Below are 21,343 nucleotides of genomic sequence, written 5' to 3'. Positions count from 1 at the left end.
TCAGCAGCTCATGGCCTCCCTGTAAAGTGGAGATAATAACAGAACCCATCTCAGGTGGTTGTCCATCAGTGGAGGGCTGGATGAAAAAAGATACATGGTGTACCACTGAGTAAAATAACACAAAGTCATATGAGAGGATGAGAATGCATTCTGTGTGTGGATAGAGAATGATATTGAGAATATATTATTAAGTATAAAAATGCAAGGCACAGAGCAGTCTATATGGGATGTTACTATTCATGTCAAAAGGAGAAAAATAATACTGTCTGTGTGTCTGTGTATCTGTGTGTGTTTGTGTGTGTGTCTCTGTGTGTATCTGTGTGTGTGTCTGTGTATGTGTTTGTGTGTGTCTGTATGTGTGTCTGTGTTTGTGTCTGTGTGTCTGTGTGTGTGTGTTTATGTGTGTTTGTGTGTGTGTCTGTGTGTCTCTGTGTGTGGGTCTGTGTCTGTGTGTGTCTCTGTGTATCTGTAAGTATCTGTGTGTGTGTGTGTTTGTGTGTGTGTCTGTGTATGTGTTTGTGTCTGTGTGTCTGTTTGCGTGTCTCTGTGTGTTTGTCTGTGTGTTTATGTGTGTCTGTGTGTGTGTTTGTGTGTGTGTCTGTGTGTCTCTGTGTGTTTTTGTGTGTGTCTGTCTGTTTGTTTGTGTGTGTCTGTGTGTTCACGCAGGTATGTGTGCACTGATCACACTGGCTGTCTCCAGGGCAAGGAACTGAATGCCTGAGGGATGTGGGAGGGGGACCAGGTAGGAGGGAGAATATTTTATTTTATTTTATTTTTTGAGAACATTTTAAATGCCCTTCAGAATCTGTGATGTGTGGAATCATGGGGCACAGTGTCCACGGGCTTTGACCCATTAGAGTTACCAATCAGAATCTCAACAGTGGCCTGTTGAAATCTCTGGCTGGGAGACGGGGACACTTGAAAGTTGGAGTCCTCACTGCTGGACCGCCGGGAAATTCCCATCACTAGGTGTGTCCTGAGTCACTCAATCGTGTCCAACTCTTTGTGACTCCATGGACTATAGCCTGCCAGCCTCCTCTGTCAATGGATTTCCCAGGCAAGAATACTGGAGTGGATAGCCATTTTCTTCTCAGGGGATCTTCCTGACCCAGGGATCAAAAACCCAGATCTTCTGCATTGCAGGCAGATTCTTTGCTGCCTAAGCCACCAAGGAAGGGCAATGCAGGAGACCTGGGTTCGATCCCTGGATCAGGAAGATCCCCTTGAGAAGGGAATGGCTACCACTCCAGTATTCTTGCCTGGAGAATTCCATGGACAAAAGAACCTGGCGGGCTACAGTCCATGGGGCTGCAAAGAGTCAGACACGACTGAGCGATGAACACAGTTTTGTATTTTTGTGCAAAATGTGCAGTGATTGTTTTAACCTTATTATAATTTGTATCATGGGAACATATTACCTAGTCAAATTCAAAACTAAATAAAATTTAAATTAAAAAAAGCAATTAAGGTTTTTTCCCATCTTAAAAAAAACCCTCTCGGCCCCCTTTCCCTCCAGCTACTGCCCCATTTTCTGCTCCCTTTACTAGCAAAACTGCTTGAAGGAGTCATCTGCATTTACTGTTTCCAAATCCTCTCTTCCCGTCTGTCTTCAACCTGTTCCGGTCAGGGTTTTGGCCCTACCTCTCAACCCACGCTGCTTTCTCAAGGTCAACAATGGCATCCACTCTGGCAAATCCAGTGGCTATTCTCAGTCCTCGAGCATTTATCCCAGCTGATCACTCCCTCCTCCCCGACACACCCGGGTCCTCCTCCCACCTCCTCTCCCCACCTCTAGACGTGGGCGGTCTCAGGACTCCGCTGAGCAGTCTACACACCTGTCTGCTCACATCCCCATTTGGAGACTCAAATTTCACCTGGGCCAAAATGGTCATCTCTTCCCCCACAAACCTGCTCCTATTAGACTTCTCATCTTCAAAAACGACATCATCAGGGATTTCCCTGGTGGTCCAGTGGCTAAGATTCCATGCTCCCAACACAGGGGGCCTGAGTTCGATCCCTGGTCAGGGAATTAGATTCCCATGTGCTTCAACTAAGTTTTCAGGCTGTGACTAAAGGTTGCACATGTCACAACTAAGATCCCGTGCAGCCAAATAAGTCAACTAATTTTAAAAAATAAATTAAATGTCACTCAGAAATTCTCAGTCCTCCTTTCTTGACCTGGCAATGCTCCATCTCACTGGAGGAAGAGTCAATCCTTGAGACGGCCTTCTCACCCCTGAGGGGTGCACCGGTGATCCCTATGACCGTGTGTACCCATGCCTCTGCCTAGTGTCTATTTCTCAAACTCTGGGGGCCCGCCCCACTCATGGCCTCTGCCTGATGCTGTTTCCTCTCCCTAGAACATTCTCCCTCTCAGCACCCTCCCTCACCTCCTCCAGGTCCTTGCTTTAATGTCATCTCAATGACGCTTTCTTTGGCACCACCCCTCCCATTGTAAATTACAAATCACCCAGCACCACCACCCCCCACTCCCTCCCTCACCTCCCTGCTTAATAGCTTTCTATAACATCTACTGTCTCCTGACATGTGACATAGTTATTTATTAGGTTGTTTTACTGCCTCTCTCCTTCTTCCTGACTGTAAGTGCCACGAAGACAGGGGTTTGTGTCTGTTTTGTTCACTGTTGATTTCCCACTACAGCACCTAGAAAAGTGTCAAGTGCACAATAAGCCCAGGACAAATATTTATTGGATGATTAAATCAGAGGAGGAAAAGAAAACATTAACCCTGAGATATGCATGGTCCTGTAAATAAACTTGCTATTGACAAAGGAAGAATTTGGCTCCAAGATTTCTAGCAGTCAAAACAAAGAGAAAAACATCTCAATTACAAAATGGAAACTGTTGGTGGTTTAGTCGCTAAGTCGTGTCCAACTCTTGGGACCCCCGTGGACTATAGCCTGCCAGGCTCCTCTGTCCATGGGATTCTCCAGGCAAAAATACTGGAGTGGGTATCCATTCCCTTCTTCAGGGGATCTTCCTGACCCAGGGATCAAACACGGGTCTCCCGTATTGCAGGCAGATTCTTTACCAACTGAGTTACAAGAGAAGCCCAAAATAGAAACTAACCAATTTTAATTGGTTAGGAACGTTTCAATTATAAAATATAAACTAACCGGGTGTCTGGATTTTCTTGATTCCGAGCTCTCAGAGGGCCTTCTTCGGGTTCTCAAGGCATGGAGGCTGTGAGGATCAAGATGATGCCCTTGACCGTGTCTGGAAAGGCCCAGGAATGACACACGCCCCGCGTGGACAGCTGGGAAGCACTAGGAACGGTGGTCCTAAACCGAGCATCCCAGGACATTCCTCTCTGTTCTGGTTTGAGTCAGAAAGCAAAGTAGAGAAAGTCAATAGATGTTTGTTAGGGTTGCTGTGCAGAAGGCCCTGCTCTGGGGGGCTTGTGCTCCAGTGAGGAGGACCCACCGGAAACAGGAGAACAAGCAGAGGCAGGTCCTCTCTCAGGCCCTGCTGTTGAGAAAGGTCACATGCAAAATCTGATGGTGAGGGAGGGACGACTGCCCCGCTGGCCATGGCGGTCAGGGACGGCCTCGCTCGGACGGTGAGCGCGAAGGGGAGCACTCAGGGTTGGGAAGGCTGGAGGTGTTCAGGAGCGTGTATCTGCGGGCAGATGGCTGATCGAGGCCTGCCTCATAGCCATCCCAGGGCCAGGTCAGCTGGGGGTCAGCCTGGCTGATCCAGCCCCAATCCTCTGGGAAGGGTGCGGGGGAGGCTGGCTGTGTGTCAGGGACCCCCTCTTCTCATCGCAGAGAGCTCTTCCTAGTGACTTGAGGGGATCCAGGCATCGACAGCACAAGGAGATGCCCACCCCCATGCCTTAGGGGAAGCCTCCAGCCCCAGGCAAGTCCAGGAGAGCCTCCCATACCCCCAGTATCCTGCCTGCCCTGACCATTACCCTGGACGAGCCAGGAGGATGCCAGCAACACTGTCTCGTTTCAGATGAGGAGCAGACCTCTTGTCAGACACCCACCTAGACCCCACACAATGTGGCCTCTGCCCTCCTAGTCTCTGCACCAGCCACATCAGAGACCCTAAGTTCCTTGAATATGCAGCGTTTGTGGGGTTTTTTGCTTTTTGACGGCAGGGCATGACATGCGTTCCCCATGCAGCAACAAAGACCCAGAACAGCCAAAAATAAAATAAATAAATAAAATTTAAAAAAAAAAACACAAAAAAGAATCCACCTTCTAATGCAGGAGATGCAGGTTCAATCCCGGATAGGGGAACCAAGATCCTGCGTGCTTTGGGGCAACTAAGCTCACATGAGGCAATTACTGAGCCCATGAGCCGCAACAAAGACCCAGCACAGCCAAGTTAATGAATTAACTAAAAAATAAATAAATAAATGGGATGCTTATGGAGGGCTGCACAAACCAGTGACATTTAAAATGAATAGATAAATAAAAATAAAATTGCTAGTACAGGCTGGAGATGAGTCCCACAGCGGAGGATATGGGTGTCCAGGGAACTCAAGACATTTCAGAGCAGTGTGGTATAGAAGAAAGAGCAAGAATAATGAAGCCAGAATTCTTGTGCTTTAATTCCAGCTCCATTACTAGCTGTGGGGTGCTGGGTAAGTTTCTTAAACTCTCTGTGACAAAGTTTCAGCATCTGTCAAGTGGCACCAACCGCTTAGGAGGAATGTATGTACCTTAACGGGTTTTATGGATTCAAAGCCATGGAAGGCTAGGACGGGGCCCCACGGGTGGGCTGATGTCAATAACAAAATGGGGACTTTAAAGTTCAGTTGGACCCAACAGGACTAAGGGGCTTCTCTCTCCTGACCCACCTCTACAGCCTCACCAAAGTGAGGGAGGGTTTCTAGGAGATGAGCTTTTGAATTCTTGGGTTTTCACAGAAATAGCCTGCATGGCGGAGCCCCTGGTTTTAAGCAGATGATTTCTTTGTTACTCAGCTGCTGGTGGGTGGGTGGGTGGTGCCTTGGGCTGCTCATTTCCTGAATGAACAGCTGTGCCCTCTCGTCTTCGTGGAGAATAATCATAATACTACTTCAAACCTCAGCCCAGCCTCCTTCATTCACGGCTCCTGGCTGCCTGGCAGCCGCAGCACATGCTCGCCGGCCGGCAGGGCAGGGAGGGCCTCAGAGAAGGGGAGGCTGGCCGTGCGGGGAGGGGTAAGGCCCTTGGCCCTGGTCTACAGCGGACCAAGCCACAGCCTCCTCAGAGCTGGCCTTTGAGGCCCTGCCTCTCGGCTCCAGACTCATGGCCTACCTCTCCCCTCCCTCACCCGCTCCGGCCACACCAGCCTTCTTCCCAGCGCTCTGGCACGCCAGCACTCACACCCACCTGAGGGCCTTCGGACAAACCACCCCCTCTTCCCACAGTTCTCTCTAGACTCTGGCAAGACTGGCTGCTTCTTGTCACTGGGGGCTCAGCTTAAACGTCATCACTCCAGAGAGGTCCTCCCTGACTACTTCCCTCTGTTGGCCCGTAGTCCACCGCCCAGCCATCAAGACCCAAGGCCGAACCAACTCAGGACTTCTCTAATTCAAGTACTACTTTTGGGACTTCCCTGGTGGTCCTGTAGCCGGGACTCTGTGCTCCCAATGTGGGGGGCCCGGGGATCGATCCTGGTCAGGAAACTAGAGCCCACTTGCCAAAACTAAGACCCAGCACGACTAAATAAATAAATAAATATTTTTAAAATATTTTTTAAAAAGTCACTGCCCTTGTGCCAGAGAAGATCTTTTCCTGCAGTTCTGACCACATCATTTGTTCATTGACTTGTACGTTCACCCAATTCATTGGGCTGGCCTCAGTGCCTCTTACTAGCCATTTTTATTAGGAATTTGTATCTTTCTGGTCTCCCTTAAAACTCCCTGCTCCTTTTCATTTTAATAAGACTTCTTTTGAAAATGCCAGGCTGTGTCAGCTGTACTAAAGATATGCAAAGGACAGACTTTCTTCTTTCCTGAGGAGAAGGGGTGGGTAGGGGGACGAGGAGCCAGTCTGGGGGGCCCTCCTCCAGCCAGGCTTGTACACCGGCTGCCCCGGAGCCACCGACAGCCCCCTCAGCAAGGGCCTCCTTCTCTGGAGAGCTTCCCAGGCTGTGGAGTCTGTGTGTGTGTGTGTGTGTGTGTGTAGCCACCTTTCACTCCTTCAGGGGCCTCTTCAATTCAGTTCAATCCAGTAGAAACAGCTCAGGGTCTGCCGTGGGCCAGACAGAGGAAGACATGAGTTCTTGCCACTAGACTTGCCCACATGGGTTCACGGAGGAGGAGCCCAGAGCCAAGTAAGGGAGAGACCGGTGGAGGGCAGGGGCCACTCTGCTGCAGGGACAGAGGGAGAGGGAGGCTGGCGAGTCCCTGGGGCCCTGCTGCGGCCTCCACTCTTCTAGACTCACCCTCCACCCCACGGCCTCCCAGCAGACACACACACACACACACACACACACACACACACACACACACTCACCACCCTCCTTGGCTCTCTAACTGCCAGGAATGCAGGCTGTCCCCAAGCTCTTCCCCCTTGCATTCCTCAGCAGCTACTCCCACCTGGCAGGGCAAATTATACCCTGGCCTGGCAATAAAAGCCACTTTCCAGAAAAAGAAGCTTCGGGGCCCCTGAGAGACGCAGCTCGCTCTCTCACACCGCCCGTGTCTGACTCAGGGGCCCGGTGTCCCTTTAAGCAGGGAGTACAAATTCCCACCCCGGTCCCTCCCTCCTGCTCTTCCTGACGTCAGGAGGAAGGCGTGTGTGAGTGAGTGAGGGGCCTGAGGTGCCGCATGCTCACACACACACACACACACACACACACACACACACACAGAGTCAGACACACAGCACATCTCTCAGACCCATCCCTGCTCATCAGCTCCAAGCACGCCAGAGAGAGGCCGAGTCTGAACGGCTGCAAGAGGCTGTGTGGGACCTCGGCCGCCAGGGAGAGGTAAGGGGCTAGACCCTGGGGCCTTGGGCGCTCCAGCCCTGGAAACTGGCTTTAACGATGGGGGGCAGAGGGAGGTGCGATGAGGGGGCGCTCTGGGAAGGTGGGTCCCCTCCCCTGGGGCTGGCCCAGCCCAGTCCAGTTTACAGAGGAGAGGCAGGTGTGTGTGAGCGTGGAAGAGCCCACCCGGCCATCCCACCCCCCTTCCTCGCTCTGCCTGGCCCCCAAGGGAAGCTGAGGCTGCGTGGTTCCCTGTGAAAGGGCGTCTGTGTGTGTGTGTGTGTGTGTGTGTGTCTGGGACTTGTGTCTGGCTCAAGAGGCAGAGAACAGCAGACACCTGCCAAGCCGCAGCCGCAGCCTCCTGTCTGGGAATCAGGGGGGAGAGAAATGACTGGAGAATAATTGGGTTCCTACCAGACGCTGAAAGCAGAGCTCAGCAGGGAGAGACATGGATCGTTCCCCCTGGCATTTGGGGCTGGGGCCGGGGAAGGACCGTCGTGGGTGGGGGGCAGGCAGACAGTTGGACCTGGAGCAGCTGTCTCATCCTGACTCTATTTCTTCCGCGATGTGTTGGGGATAATTGGGCTAATTGGCTTGGAGAGGTGGCTCCACGCTATTATTTCCCCCTTGGCCTTGGAACCACCCCCACCAGGAGCTTTTGCTTCTCCCAAGGCCACTCCTCTCCCAGGTCGGCTGGTCTCGCGCTGACCTCCACCCTTGCCAGGGTGCAGCCCCTGGAGGGCAGGGGTGATCAGCCAGGGTCTGCTGGGTCCCCTACCGTGAGATTCAGGGACTCAGGCAGCCTTGGATAGTAGTGCCAAGTCCCTGAGTGGCCTGACCCTGGCACAAGGAGTCCGGGCGGAGATAAGGGGGTGATGCTGGCACCCACAAGGGAGACAGCAGGTTCCTGCCAATCTGCCAGCCTGCAGACTCTTCCCAGGGAGAGGGGAGGGGGACACAGGGAGCGAGAACAATAATAAATACCGAGTGTGAACTGCTGCATCCGCTGGGGCTGGGGGAGGGGAGGAGGAAGTGCACCCGGGTGGAGGGTGGGCCACCTTTCTGAGAGCCTGGCAGCATGCCCGCCTGGATGGGCTCCAGGGAGGCCTCTCCCTGGGAAGGGGACTGTCTGCAGCCCCCTGGGGGATGGGGAGCCAGTCCTGCAAACCTGACTCTATCTCAGAAGCCTCTGAGTCCTCCAAATTCTGGATATCTCCTCCCCCCAGCATTTCCTTGAAGTCTTTTCCAAAAACATCTATTTCCCACATTTGCCCCGCCCCTCTGGGTCTGTTTGACCCTCCTCCAAAAAAAAAAAAAACAAAACAAAAAGAAAAGACAGGTGTTAAGTAGGAACCAGCTCACAGGGGCCTGGGAGAAGCCAGAGGACATTCTTGGCCACAGAGGTTTCTCTCAGGCCTGGAGAGAGGGGATGGGCAGTGGTCACGGAAGTCCACTGGCCGTGGAGGGAGCCTCCCTTGGAGGAACTCAGGGGTCCCACACTGCAGGCTGGTGAGAGAGGGAAACCCGCAGGCTAGTCTGGAGGCAAGTCCCCAGGAGTGGCACCAGCAGAGGGCGCTCAGGGCCTGGCTGAGCTGATCGGTCCACTGGTCACAGCTAGCGCAGCCAGGACCTAAAGCCTGGTGGGAAGAGGAGGGCTCGGGGCAATCCGGACCTTTGTCCACGCAGACCATTAAGATAGGAGACAAGAAGCAATGGGGTGGCTCTTCCCCCCTGCCCCAAGCCAGCAAAATGATGGCCTCCAGGATGAGTTGGCCTGGCATGCTGGAAATCTCATGGGTCATGTTGGTTTGAGTTCAAGCTCAGCCACTCTTAAGTGTGACTTTGACCAGTCCATTCCTCTTTCCAAGGAGGGCTCAGGGTGGGAAAGCAACTTGCCCAGGGTCACACAGCCCAGCGGAGCTGGGATGTGAGTAGGGCTCTCTTGTGGTGCCCATCCTAGCATCCATACCCTCACTAACGCCCACGAAGCCCAAAGGCCTTAATCATAGGAGCCCTCCAGGGCAGCCTGGGGATGTGACAAGGAGGAGAGTTAAAGGGTCTCAATTAAGCTCAAGTATTGGCTGGGGCAGTGCCCCCCCGACCCAAGTACACGCACACACACACATATACACACGCTGTGGGAGAAGGAAAGAACCAGGTTTAATTAGGTCACCTCCAGCTGTTCCAGCAGCTTTGGCACTGATGTATTTTAAGGAGTGTCTGAGAGGCTGGGGGAGGGCAGGGGTGCTAGGGAAGAGCCAGCTTCTGCTTGGTGGTCCTGACGCTGTTTCCTCACCCTCCTCAGGCCCATCCTGGGTAAGACCTCAAAGTCCAGAAAGCCCTTCCACCATCACCCTGTGTTCCCTGTCCTGCCCCCTTTCTAAGTCATCGGACCCACGCCTCCCCCGGTCTGTTCCTTCTCAGTGGGGGCTTGGGCTGGGATGCTTTTATGGAGGGAGTTGTTTTTAAGCTTGCCGTAGTTGGCAAGTGACTCACCCAAGGTCACGGTCTGAGTCAGCACAAAGCCAGAAATAGAACCCCAAGCCCCGTTCTTCCTTCTGCAGGGGCGGCGGGAGCTTGCAGGGACCCGCGGGTCCTCCCTCCCTCCTGCCTAAGGCCTCTGTCCTGCCCCCCAAACATCTCTAGGGTGCTAAAGTGCGGGCCCCAACTGGCTATGTGACCCCAACAAGATGCTTCACCTCTCTGGGCCGCAGTTTACTCCTCTGAAGAATGGGGTTATAATTATAATTACCTAGTAGGTTTGTTGTGAGGGATAAATGAGGAAAGGGGGCAAAGGGCTTGCCACACCTCTTGGCACATGGTTACTAATCCATCGATGGTGGCTATGATCTTGTCGTGACCAACCACCCTGGGTCCCTTGTCTGTCTGTCCCCCCCGGCCCAGGCTCTCTCAAGGCAGGGCTGTCTCTCCTCCTGTTTGTTGTCCCAGTGCCTGGCAATCACACTCAGTTACGCGTGTGTTTTTTTTTTTTTTTTGTACGCGTGTGTTTTTGACAACCTCAGAGGAGAGGTGGAGTGACCCTCATGCGTCATATGGATCAATGATGATTCATGTAGCCAAGGAGAAAATTGAGGCCCAGAGAAGGGCACGTGCTTGCCCTAGGTCACACAGCACCGGATGGTTGAGCCAGCTTCATTTCCCTGACTTGCCCAAAAGGAAAGGGATTCACAGGGTCAGCAGAAGACTCTGACAGCCATCTCCTGCCCAGTTCTTTTGGGGGAGCTGATAATTGGAAGAGCCCCAACACCAGGCTGATGGTCACCTGCTGATGTGGCTGAATCACCATTCACAGCCCCATGACGCTGTATCAGGACCTTGCCTAGGGTTATCTCTGAATAGCTCTGTTTTATTTTTACCTCCCCTGGCCTTTTGTCTGCGGAATCTCTGGGGCTTGATCTTCATGCAGGGAAATGAAGAGGAGCTTGGCTGGCAGGGTCAGAACCAAAACACTCTCAGGCGGACCACTGACAGCTCCTCAGTTCCTCTCGTAACCTGGACAGGGACTATGATTCACCCTATTTGACAGATGGGTAGACTGAGTCTCTGGAGAAGGAAATGGCAACCTACTCCAGTATTCTTGCCTGGAGAATTCCACGGACAGAGGAGCTTGGCAGGTTACAGTCCATGGAGTCACAAGAGTCGGACATGACTTAGTGACTAAACCACCACCAGACTGAGTCTCAAAGAGGGAGTGTCGAGACTTACCTGATGGTCCAGTGGCTAAAAAACTCCAAGCTCCCAATGCAGGGGGCTCGGGGTTCGACCCCTGGTCAGGGAACTAGATCCCACATGTTGCAACTAAAGATCCCACATACCACAACTAAGATCTGGCACAGCCAAATATCTAAATAAATAAATATATATATTTTTAAGGGAGGGTCACCCAGCTAGGACACTCTAGAGCCAGGAGCCAATCCTGGGCCATCTGGGACTCAGGCTTTCCTCTTGCCCTCCAGCCGCTAGTTCTGAAGGGTATTATTCCAGGCCAGAGATGCCCCCAGGCAGGCACACCAAATCCCCTGGGGGTCAGGCTCTAGCTCTGTTTGAGTTAAACCAAATGTTCTACAAACACATCTATTTCTCTGCTCTCAGAGTTTATTTCCCCTTTGCTTTCTCAGGGAAAATTCTTCTGGGAACTTATCCTCAGAGGAAGACACCATTTGCTTTCAGACAAATCTGGCCTCTGTCACTTACCTGCTGTGTGACCTTGGGCAAGTCACTTAACTTCTCTGAGCTTCAGCTTCCGCATTTGTAAAATGGACACAATTGTAATTTCAACCTTTCGGCAACTGGGAGATTTAAAAATGGAAACTAATTTCTGTAAAGACTCTCTGGGTTTCCCTGGCAGTCCAGTGGTTAAGACTTCACCTTCCACTGCAGGGGGTGCTGTTCTGTTCCTGGTCACTGAGCTAAAATCCCATATGAATGGTGGCCACAAAATCAAAACATAAAACAGAAGCAGTATTGTAACAAGTTCAATAAAGACTTAAAAAGGACTTTTTTGTAAAGACTGTATATAGCATTCAGATGATCAAAGCCCTGTCTTCCCTTGCCCCCTTCTGCAGCAATATTCTGGAGAAAGACTCTGAGCTGGAGGCTTGCTCTGCATCCCCTTGTTTGGCTCTCTCTAGCTTCCCAGGCTACTCTGCACTGGGCAGCTTCTTCAGGTCCAGGGCTCTGGCACGGACCAGAGAGGCAAAGTCTCTGTCCAAGGTCACACAGCATGTCAGTAGCAATACAAGGACTGAACCCAGGACCCCTGACTCCCCACTCCATGGCTCCAGAGTCAGATTGCCCTGGTTCAAGCTCTGGCTCAGACTTTAATTGCTGTGTGGCCCTGAGTGAGTGACAGCCTCCCTGAGCCTCAGTTTTCTCACCTGCAAAACGGGGTCATAATAGCAAGAGCCTTAAAGTACTGACGCAGGAACTAAATGAAAGGAGAAACTATGAGGATCAGGGCAGGGACCTAGTGGGTGGGCGAGTCCTTGGGGAAACAGGAGAGGTGAGAATAAAGGGTGGGTTTGGCTCCAGGGTCTCTCCTTCCACCCACTCCCTCTTCCCCCTTAGCTACCCTGGCTGGGAGAAGCACCCTCTCATCTAGCACCTACTCACTTCTTCCCACACTCCATCCCATGTCATCCTCACTGATGCCCTTGGAGGAGGGGCTCTTGTAATCCTCATTTTCCAGCAGAGGAAGGAGAGAGGGAAGATCCCAGCCCCAACTCCTTCCTGAAGGCCAACTCCCCACCTTCTCCCCACTGGGTGGGTGGGGAGATGGATGGGGAGCTGGAGGGGATACATGTTCTGTCACTGCTGTTATTCTGACCCCTTCCGCTTCTCCTCTGCTGCCTGGCCCACTGCAGGAGGGAAAGGAGGAGGCTGCCCTCCACCCCTACCTTGGATAGTGCCCCTTACCCCTCCCCACTGCCCACATCGCATGGAACCTGAGAGCCAGGCTCATTCAGTCTCCGGTCTGGAGGCCTGGCTGGCCGGAGCAGGGCCCAGCTCAGCTGCATCTCCCTGGCAACCACTGTGGACTGCCTCAGCCCCTCCCCCACCTCCTTCCCTCCCCTCCACCCCCCACGACCTCCCAGCACAGGCTGTCACTGCCAAGCACAATACCAGGCCTGGGAAAACTGTGCAGTGGGCAGCCCAGGACCGCCTTGCTTTCTGGAGAAAGGGAGGCTGAGTTTCTCTCCCTGCCACCTGCTACCCTCACCTAGGTAGGGTAGGGGGCACGCAGGAGTGAGCCCCAGGGCATCTCCTGCTTTTCTGCTGTCATCCTGGGTAGCTTTGCTGCCTGTCTTCCTTTTCCCTAATAGCATTATTGAGGTATCATTCCCACACTATATAATTTATCTGTTTATGATGGACAAGTCAGTGGCTTTTAGTGTATTTACAGAGCTATGCAACATCACTATAATCAACTTGAGGACATTTTCTTCACCCCCAAAAAGAAACTCTGTACCCATTAGATGTCACTCCTTGTTTTCCTTCGCCCTTCCCAACCCCTAGAACCACTAATCTTCCCATCTCCATGGGTTTGCCACTTCTGAACATTTCACATACATGGAATCAGGTAATATGCCATCTTTTGTGACTGGCTTCTTCCACCTAGCAGCATGACTTCAAAGTTCAAGGTTTCAAGTCCAGCTGTCATATAGCTCTATCAAAACTTCATTTCTGTTTATGGCTGAATCATGTTCTATTTCATGGTGAACCACATATAGACATAAACCACATGTTCATCTGTTTATCTGGGGATAGGCCTTTGGGTTCTTTCCACTTTGGGGCTTTTATGAATAATGCTGCTGTGGACGTTCATGTGCCAGGTTTTGTGTGATAGCTTTTCTTCTTGAAGCTTCAGTTTTCCTCACTCTAAAATGGGGACAAGTGAATTCCCTGGAGGTCCAATGGTTAGGACTCTGTTCTTTCACTGCCAAGGGGGCAGGTTCAATACCTGGCTTTTAAAAGTTAATCAGTTAGTTTGTTGTTGTTCAGTTGCTCAATCGTGTCAGACTCTTTGCAACCCCACAGACTATAGGATGCCAGGCTCCCCTGTCCATCACCATCTCCCAGAGCTTGCTCAAACTCACGTCCATCGAGTTGGTAATGCCATCCAACCATCTCATCCTCTGTCATCCCCTTCTCCTCTTGCCTTCAATCTTTTCCAATATCAGGGTCTTTTCCAATGAGATGGCTCTTCGCATCAGGTGGCCAAAGTATTGGAGCTTTAGCTTCAGCATCAGTCCTTTCAATGAATATTAAGGGTTGATTTAATTAATTCAATTAGTTAACTAAATGAGGATAAAAATGCCAAACCTGGCCCCTGCCTGCCTCCTCAAGTGGGCTCAGAGAGAAAAACCGCACCTCAGCGTGAGGGACCCTGAGGGGCAATTCTGACCCTCTGCCTGCCCCCCTGCCCCCCCTGCCCCCCTGCCCCCAGCAGCTCTCCTGGCTGGATGGGATGTGTTGGGGGCCTGCTGAGGGGGAGGGACACTGCATCTCCACCCCCAGGGACGGCAGAGCCAGCTCATCACCTTGACCCAGAAAAGTCCCACCTACTGTAGGACACTGAACAGTGGCCAGGAGACCTGCTCCGACGACGGGAGTTGAGTGGGGGTGACTCCTCAGCTATTCCAGTCCATGCAGGGCTCTGGAGCCCGAAGGCGTCTTAAACTCTTCCCTGGAAACTACGGGTTTGCAGGGGGCAGGGCAGAGATGGAGGTCAGAAATAGACTTAGCCCAGAGATTCACCTCTGGTCCCAGGGTGGTGGGGGGAGTGAAGGAATGGGGGTGAGGATGTGGAGAACCTGTGACCCTCACTCCTATATGTCATGGGCCATGGGCAACTCTTTATATCCCTGCTTAGTCAAGCCTCACCATAGCCCATGAGGGAGTGAGGCAGGGTTCTCAGCTCCACTGTACAGGTGAGGAAGCTGTTGATGTTCAGTCATTCAGTCATGTCCTGCTCTTTGTGACCCGGTGGACTGCAGCACACCAGACTTCCCTGTCCTTCACCATCTCCCGGAGTTTGCTCAAACTCACATCCATTGAGTTGGTAATGCCATCCAACCATCTCATCCTCTGTCATCCCCTTCTCCCCTTGCCCTCAATGTTTTCCAACATCAGGGTCTTTTCCAATGAGATGGCTCTTCGCATCAGATGGCCAAAGTATTGGAGTTCAGCTTCAGCATCAGTCCTTCTGATGAATATTCAGGGTTGATTTCCTTTAGGATTAACTGGTTTGATCTTGCAGTCCAGGAGACTCTCAAGAGGAGGCTGAGGCTGGTGGAAGTGCTACCCAAGACAGCATCTAACACGCAGTAAAACTGGAGCTCTCCTGGTCCAGGCATCCTGCTGGCCCCGATGTGGCAGACCACCTGCTCCAGGCTCAACAAATAGTCTAGCGTCTCTTGGAGCCCAAGAGTTTCCCATCCAAGGGGACCCAGAGGGTGGGTGGGTGCATGGATGGGGGAACTACATTCTCTTCCTCCGCAGAGAAAAATATAGGACAAGGGACTTCCCTGGCGGTCGAGTGGTTAAGAATCAGCCTTCCAATGCAAGGGATGCAGGTTTGATCCCTGGTCTGGCAACTAAAATCCCACGCACTGCAGGGCAACTAAGCCTGCGCACCCAATGAGAGATCCTGCATGCAGCCAAAAAAAAAAAAAAAGGATGAATTTTTTTTTTTTTAAAGTTTATCCAGGCACTGAGCTGTTGTCAGGGGAACTTCTATTGATTAGCATTGATAATAGCAATTTATTGGATGTCTACAAGATGTCAGATGCCGTCACACACACACTAAACCATTGAAGCCATAGTCACTTTGCATGGTAAGCATCCTCAACTTCCTTTTAGAGAGGAAGAAACTGGGGTTAAGGAAAAATCGCCACCATTACAAAGAGCTCACCATGCCCCAGTCCTGTTCTAAGCACATAGAATGTCATCTAATCCTCACAGTGACCTCCCTATGAAGTAAGAACCAACACTCTTCCCATTTTACAGAACAGGAAACCAAGTCAAAGGCTGTAAGTGTTGACCAAGGCTGCACAGCCAATAGTTAGAGGAGGATTAAAACCCAGGTCATTGGGGTCTGGAGCCCACACACCCCCCCCCCCGCCCCCGGCCATGTTGAAACTATTGAGTGGCTTGCTTGAGGTCACCAGGTTACAGGTGACAAAGCTGAGATTCAGATGCAGGTCTGTAGATTAGAAGCTGCTGGCAATTGTGCCAAACTGTGTTCCAGGTCATCGGCCACTTTACCCATCCCACCTCGTAGGTCCCCATGTTGAAGAACTGAACTTCAAGCTGGAAGGACTTTGCGGTTAGTTTGTCAACTTGGCCCACCATTAACAAAACACCACAGACGGGGGGCTCCATGGAGACATTTAGTTCTTCTGGTTCGGGAGACTAGAGGTCCGAGTTCCGTGTGGCAGCATGGTCTGGTTCTGGGGCGTGTTCTCTTCCTAACTTGTAGACCACCCCCTGCGAGGGCTTCCCAGGTGGCTCAGCAGTACAGAACCCGCCTGCCAATGCGGGAGACACAGGAGATGCAGGTTCGATCCCTGGGTCAGGAAGATCCCCTGGAGGGGGAAATGACTGACAACCCACTTCAGTACTCTTGCGTGGAGAATCCAATGGACAGAGGAGCCTGGCGGGCTACAGTCCATGAGGGTTGCAAGAGTGGAATAGTAATGAAGCGACTCAGCACGCACGCATGCCCCCTGCTGGCTGTGTCCTCACAAGGCAAGAGGACAGGAGGCAAGCTCTTGGGGAGGGGTGAGAAGGACGGAAGGGTCTCTCCTTCCAAGGACCCCGATCCCATAATGGGGGCCCCACCCTCCTGACCTCATGAAAATACTTTTTTATTTATTTGGCTGCACCGGGTCTTAGTTGCAGCACCTGGGAATCTTTAGTTGTGGCATGCGAACTCTTAATTGCGGCACGTGGCATCTATTTCCCGGACCGAGGACCAAACTCGGGCCTCCTGCCTTGGGAGCGAGGAGTCTTAGCCACTAGACCCCCAGGGAAGTCCCTTCCCTACCTCATCTAAACCCAGTCACCTCCCAAACACCCCCATCTCCAAATACCCTCACGCTGAGGGCTTCAGATTGCAACACACGAGTTCCCCCGCAGCAAGGTTCTTAGACCCTTGCTAGGCCTTTCTCGTGAGGACCCTGTGTCAGGGAGGGGCTGTGAGTGGCCAGAACTCACGGTCCGGGAGCAGCAGGCAGGCCCAGCCCTCCAGACATGTGTCCAGAAGCTGCCCACCCTGGACCACACTCACCTGTATCTCTCTCTCCCCCTTCCAGACGGAGCCTGTGGCTGGTGAGGCCGCCGAGCAGGGCCAGGCCGGGCCCTGCCCGCCAGAACGCCCAAGCCCTTCGCCGGCCGCTGCTCCTGGGAGCCCGCCCGGCTCTCCCGCCGGCCCCGCCATGACTTCGGAGCCTCCGCCGCCCGCGGCCGTGCCCCCGCTGCACTCCCCCAAGTCCCCCGTCTGGCCCACCTTCCCCTTCCACCGGGAGGGCAGCAGGGTCTGGGAGCGAGGCAGTGTCTCGTCTCGGGATCTGCCCAGTCCCCTGCCCACCAAACGGACCAGGACGTATTCAGCGTGAGTACCTGCCCCTTGCCCAGGCTCCGCTGATCTTTCCCAGGACAGGGCTTCAGCTGGGGCTGTCCAGCCTCATCCTCCGCCATCCCCTGCTGTCCTCACCCGAGGACAGGGGAGTTGTGTGAGGAGCTTCCAGTAACTACGAGCATTCGTTCATTCAGTCTACAAAGCTGTATGGAGCTCCTTCCCCGGGGGATCCAGGGATAAATAAGGCAACGCCTCAGTCCACAAGCTGCTTATAATCCAGGGGGAGTTTGTCCACCATTCGCGACAGCTGGCAGGGTTGGGGGTGAGGACCCAGCGTCGGGCTTCGGGGAAGATGTCCTAGCTGGCTTTGGAAGATGTATCAGGAAAGGAGGGAAGCTGGGTGCTCCCGCTGGATGAAACAGCCTGGGCAAGAGCCGTGGCACGTGGCTGACCTCTGGAGAGAGGTGGGCAGGCTGGACAGAGACCAGCCCTGGGCCTTCAGAATTAGGTCTCTGAGGGGACTCAAATTGAAGAGGGGGTTTGTGCGAACCACTTGGGCTTCTCTGGTGTCTCGAACAGTAAAGAATCTGCCTGCAGTGCGGGAGACCAGGATTTGATCCCTGGGTTGGGAAGATCCCCTGGAGAAGGGAATGGCTACCCACTCCAGTATTCTTACCTGGAGAATTCCAGGGACAGAGGAGCCTGGTGGGCTACAGTCCATGGGGTCACATAGTTGGGCATAACTGGTGACCAACACTTTCACTTGTGGGGGCCACACGGAGGCTGGTTTGGCTTGGCCAAAGGAGGGGTCTGATGGGAGGGGCTGATTGTCCCCTGTGTCCACACCAAGGCCAGGCACAGAGCAGAGGCTTAATAAATGATGCATGAAGGGGTGAATGACAAATGAGCGAATGGGATGGAGACTGCTGCTTCGGGAGAGACTGAGCTCCCTGTTCTGGGAGGTATTCAAGCCTAGGCTGCACATTCTTCACTCAGAAGTCTTACAACAGGAATCCGTATAAGCCAGACCAGCCTCAGCTGGAGAGGGTTCCGTGTACAGAGAGGGGAACTGGCTGGCAGTCAGGCGACCCACTTGCTGGGCCACCTGGGAGAACCAGTTTCCCTCTCTGGGCCTGTCTCCTTATTGTCCAGTGGGATGATGAGAGGACTGAACTAGTCCCACTATGGGTGGTTTCTGCGCTGGGGAGGGTTTTCTAGGCAGGCTCTGCAGGCAGGGTGCAGGAGGGCTCTGGGGGTCCAGGGAAGCAGGGGGCCGGGTGCTCAGGCCACATGTCCAATCCTCCTACCCTATCTTTAGGACAGCCCGTGCCTCGGCTGGCCCGGTGTTCAAGGGCGTCTGTAAGCAGTTCTCACGCTCACAGGGCCACGGCTTCATCACCCCCGAGAACGGGTCGGAGGACATCTTTGTGCACGTGTCTGAGTGAGTCCCTCCCAGCTCCCCGCTCTCAGCTGGGCCCTGCTACAGGGTCCCAGGAGGGCCTCCAAAATGCCTCCCTAGGCCTCTGCCCTCACTGGCTGAAGTCTGTGGTCCTGGCAGCTTTTTCCGCTCCTAGTGCCTCCAGGGGCAGGGGTGGAGGAGGGCTGGGGCCAGGTGGTGAGGGGGGAACCCCAGAAGCCCTGGGACCCACCGCCTGAGTCCTGGATCCTGTTCCCACACCAGGGGGGTTGAGAGGGCTGGGCCAGCCCCTGGGCCTTTCAGCCTGGAGGGAGGCTAGGAGAGGCGGGGTGGTCTTGGTCTGGACCCCAACCCTCATGCCAGGCGTGGCCTGTGGAGTCCCTGAGCCCTGAGCCTTGGGGACCTCTCTGAGTCCTTTCACACTCTTCACATGATAGCAGCGGTCCCCAGCCTTTCTGAAACCAGGGACTGGTTTCATGGAAAACAATTTTTCCATGGACCAGGCAGGGATGGTGTTGGGATGATTCAAGCACATTGCGTTTATTGTGTACTTTGCTTCTAATTGTATCAGCTCCACCTCAGATCATCGGCATTAGATCCCAGAGGTTGGGGACCCCTGCGTTATAGCATCGTGAGGGGTGGTGTTGATTTCTCTCTTACGAGTCTGGCTCTGGCTCCCCGGCCTAGCGAGGCCCAGGGTGAGGCTGCCCTCAGGCTAGACCACGGGAGCTGTCCAGGGAGGGGGCCTCTCCTGGGCTGACACCCCTCTCCCGCCACCAGCATCGAGGGGGAGTACGTGCCGGTGGAAGGCGACGAGGTGACCTACAAGGTGTGCCCCATCCCGCCCAAGAACCAGAAGTTCCAAGCCGTGGAGGTGGTGCTCACCCAGCTGGCCCCACACACTCCCCACGAGACGTGGTCCGGCCAGGTCGTGGGCTCCTAGGCTGGGGGGCCCCCGTGCCAGCTGCCGGGGGAGGGGGAGAGCCACACAGGGTAGACAGGCCGCAGCCAGCCCTGCGCCCCCCGTGCCGGCCGAGCCAGTCCCCCGGGTGGCCTCGGTGTGAACATCTGTCTGTCTGTGCTTGTGGACATGAGTGTGGGCCTCCATCCACCCCGTGACCCTCGTGTGAGCTGGACCGAGGCGGAAGCCACCAGACCTGCCTTCTCTGCTTATCTGCGCTCTCCTCCCTCCCCTCCCCGCCACATGCGCACAGGACCCTCTTGCCCTCCTAACACCCGTCCCAGGGTCCACCGAGCCTCTGAAGCCGGCGTCAGGCCTGGGGCTGGGACTCAGGGCATCAGTGGGCCCTGCCCTACCAGCTTGCTCCCCTCGCCTCTGCCTCAGGCCTGGCCGGCAGGTGGGTCGGGGAGGCAGACCCTGCCTGTGCCACTCACACCTCCCCCCCTGGGCTGGGGTCTCCGCTTGGGACCTGGATCCCACCCCCAGAAGCCAGGCCAGGGAGTACTTTGGGGGAGCCCCCTGGCCTCTTGCAGGGGAAGAGGGTGAAACCTGGAGGCAGACAGCCCCCCTCCCCCACTGTCAAGGCCCAGCCTCGGCTCCTTCCTCCTCTCCCCCCAGCACACTGGAGAGGCAGGAGGCAGTTTGGGGAGCTCCTGGCCAGCCCTTCCTCCGCAGCCTGGCAATGGCTGTGAACCCCAAACTGAGGCCACGTCCACTACCCTGGGCCACACTGAGCCTCGCCGCCTCCGCCCTCCTTGGAGCGAAGGGTCTGCAGTGGGCTGGGGGCAGAGCTCCCCCAGCCTGGACGGAGCCACCCCCTTGCCCTGACTCACAAACCCCACTGATGCTCGGCCTGTGCCCACCCCTCACGGCTGCAAGGGCCCAGCAGTGGACACACACACACCCCTCAGGCAGGGCCGGGCAGGGGGACCCGCCAGAACAGTCCTCAGCCCGGGAGACCACCAGCCCTGCAGGCCCCTTGCCGGACCCTGTTCCCAAAGCCATGGGGTAGAGGCTCCCGCTGGCCCCCAACAGGCCAGTGGCCGAGGTGTGGTCCCCATCTTGTCCATCCCTTAAATGTGTGGTAGCCCCCTCCCCTTTGACCAGGACGTGTTTGTGTGCACTCTTGGGTAGCGGGCCCCCACCACCACCACCACCATCACACTCCCTTCCAGAGAACACATCACCTGATGGGGGAAAAAAAGGGGTTCAAGGGAGGGCTTGCCAGGGAATCACCCTTAGGAGATCCAGTCTGAGTAAAAGAGGGGCCCAAATGCCCACGATGGGGAGTCAGCGACTGTCTAGGAGGATCCCGGCCCTGTGGCTATGTGTACCCCACCCCTGTCCTGAGGCTGGAAGACCAGAGCTGTTAGGATGCACTGGCCAGCCCCCTAAAACTCAGAATGGCCCCAGCTTGAGCTGGGCCTACTCAAGCAAGGCCTGAAGCCTTTCCCCTGAGGAACAAGGCTCCCTGGCTTCCTCTGCGGAAGGTTTACTGGTGCAGGTTAACTCCTAGGAACCCCCAAGACACCCCCACCATCATCCAGGGGTAGGCCCCCCAACTTAGGCACCAACCAGGAGGCAGACTGTGGTAACGGCAACCCTGGGCCGCCCCACTCGTGGCCCCACAGTGTCCAGTCAGACCTCCTGAGACCCCCACCAGCCTCCTGGATCCCCCATCCTTCCTGACACTGGCAATAAACCCTCAACTGTGACTCAGCCTGGCCCAGAGCTGCCTGTCTGTCTGGGTCCCAGGGGTAGGGGCTGGGGGAGGACTCTTGTTTGGGGTTCAGTGGCCCACCCTCCTGGACTGCATCACAACTCCTATGTGACCTGGGCCAAGTCCCTGCCACATGCGTCGTTCTCATCTGCCAAGTGGGAGGCCAGAACAGTGTCTGTGACTGGGCCAATTAGCC

General features: G+C 54.5%; 1 protein-coding gene across 1 annotated transcript; it reads left to right on the top strand.

Annotated features, from left to right (window-relative positions):
• The first annotated feature begins 6,535 nt into the window (after nt 1-6,535).
• CSDC2 (cold shock domain containing C2) lies at nt 6,536-21,146 on the top strand. The gene is made up of 4 exons (XM_043881620.1): nt 6,536-6,950; nt 16,784-17,082; nt 18,368-18,490; nt 19,247-21,146. Exons 2-4 carry the CDS (start codon nt 16,907-16,909, stop codon nt 19,407-19,409), a joined length of 462 nt encoding a protein of 153 aa, XP_043737555.1. The 5' UTR covers nt 6,536-6,950; nt 16,784-16,906; the 3' UTR covers nt 19,410-21,146.
• The last annotated feature ends 197 nt before the right edge of the window (nt 21,147-21,343 follow it).

This window comes from Cervus elaphus, chromosome 22 (genome assembly GCF_910594005.1).
Source record: "Cervus elaphus chromosome 22, mCerEla1.1, whole genome shotgun sequence".
Lineage (NCBI taxonomy): Eukaryota > Metazoa > Chordata > Mammalia > Artiodactyla > Cervidae > Cervus > Cervus elaphus.
The sequence above is the reverse complement of the archived record's forward strand: the minus strand, read 5'-3'. Positions and strand labels throughout refer to the sequence as shown.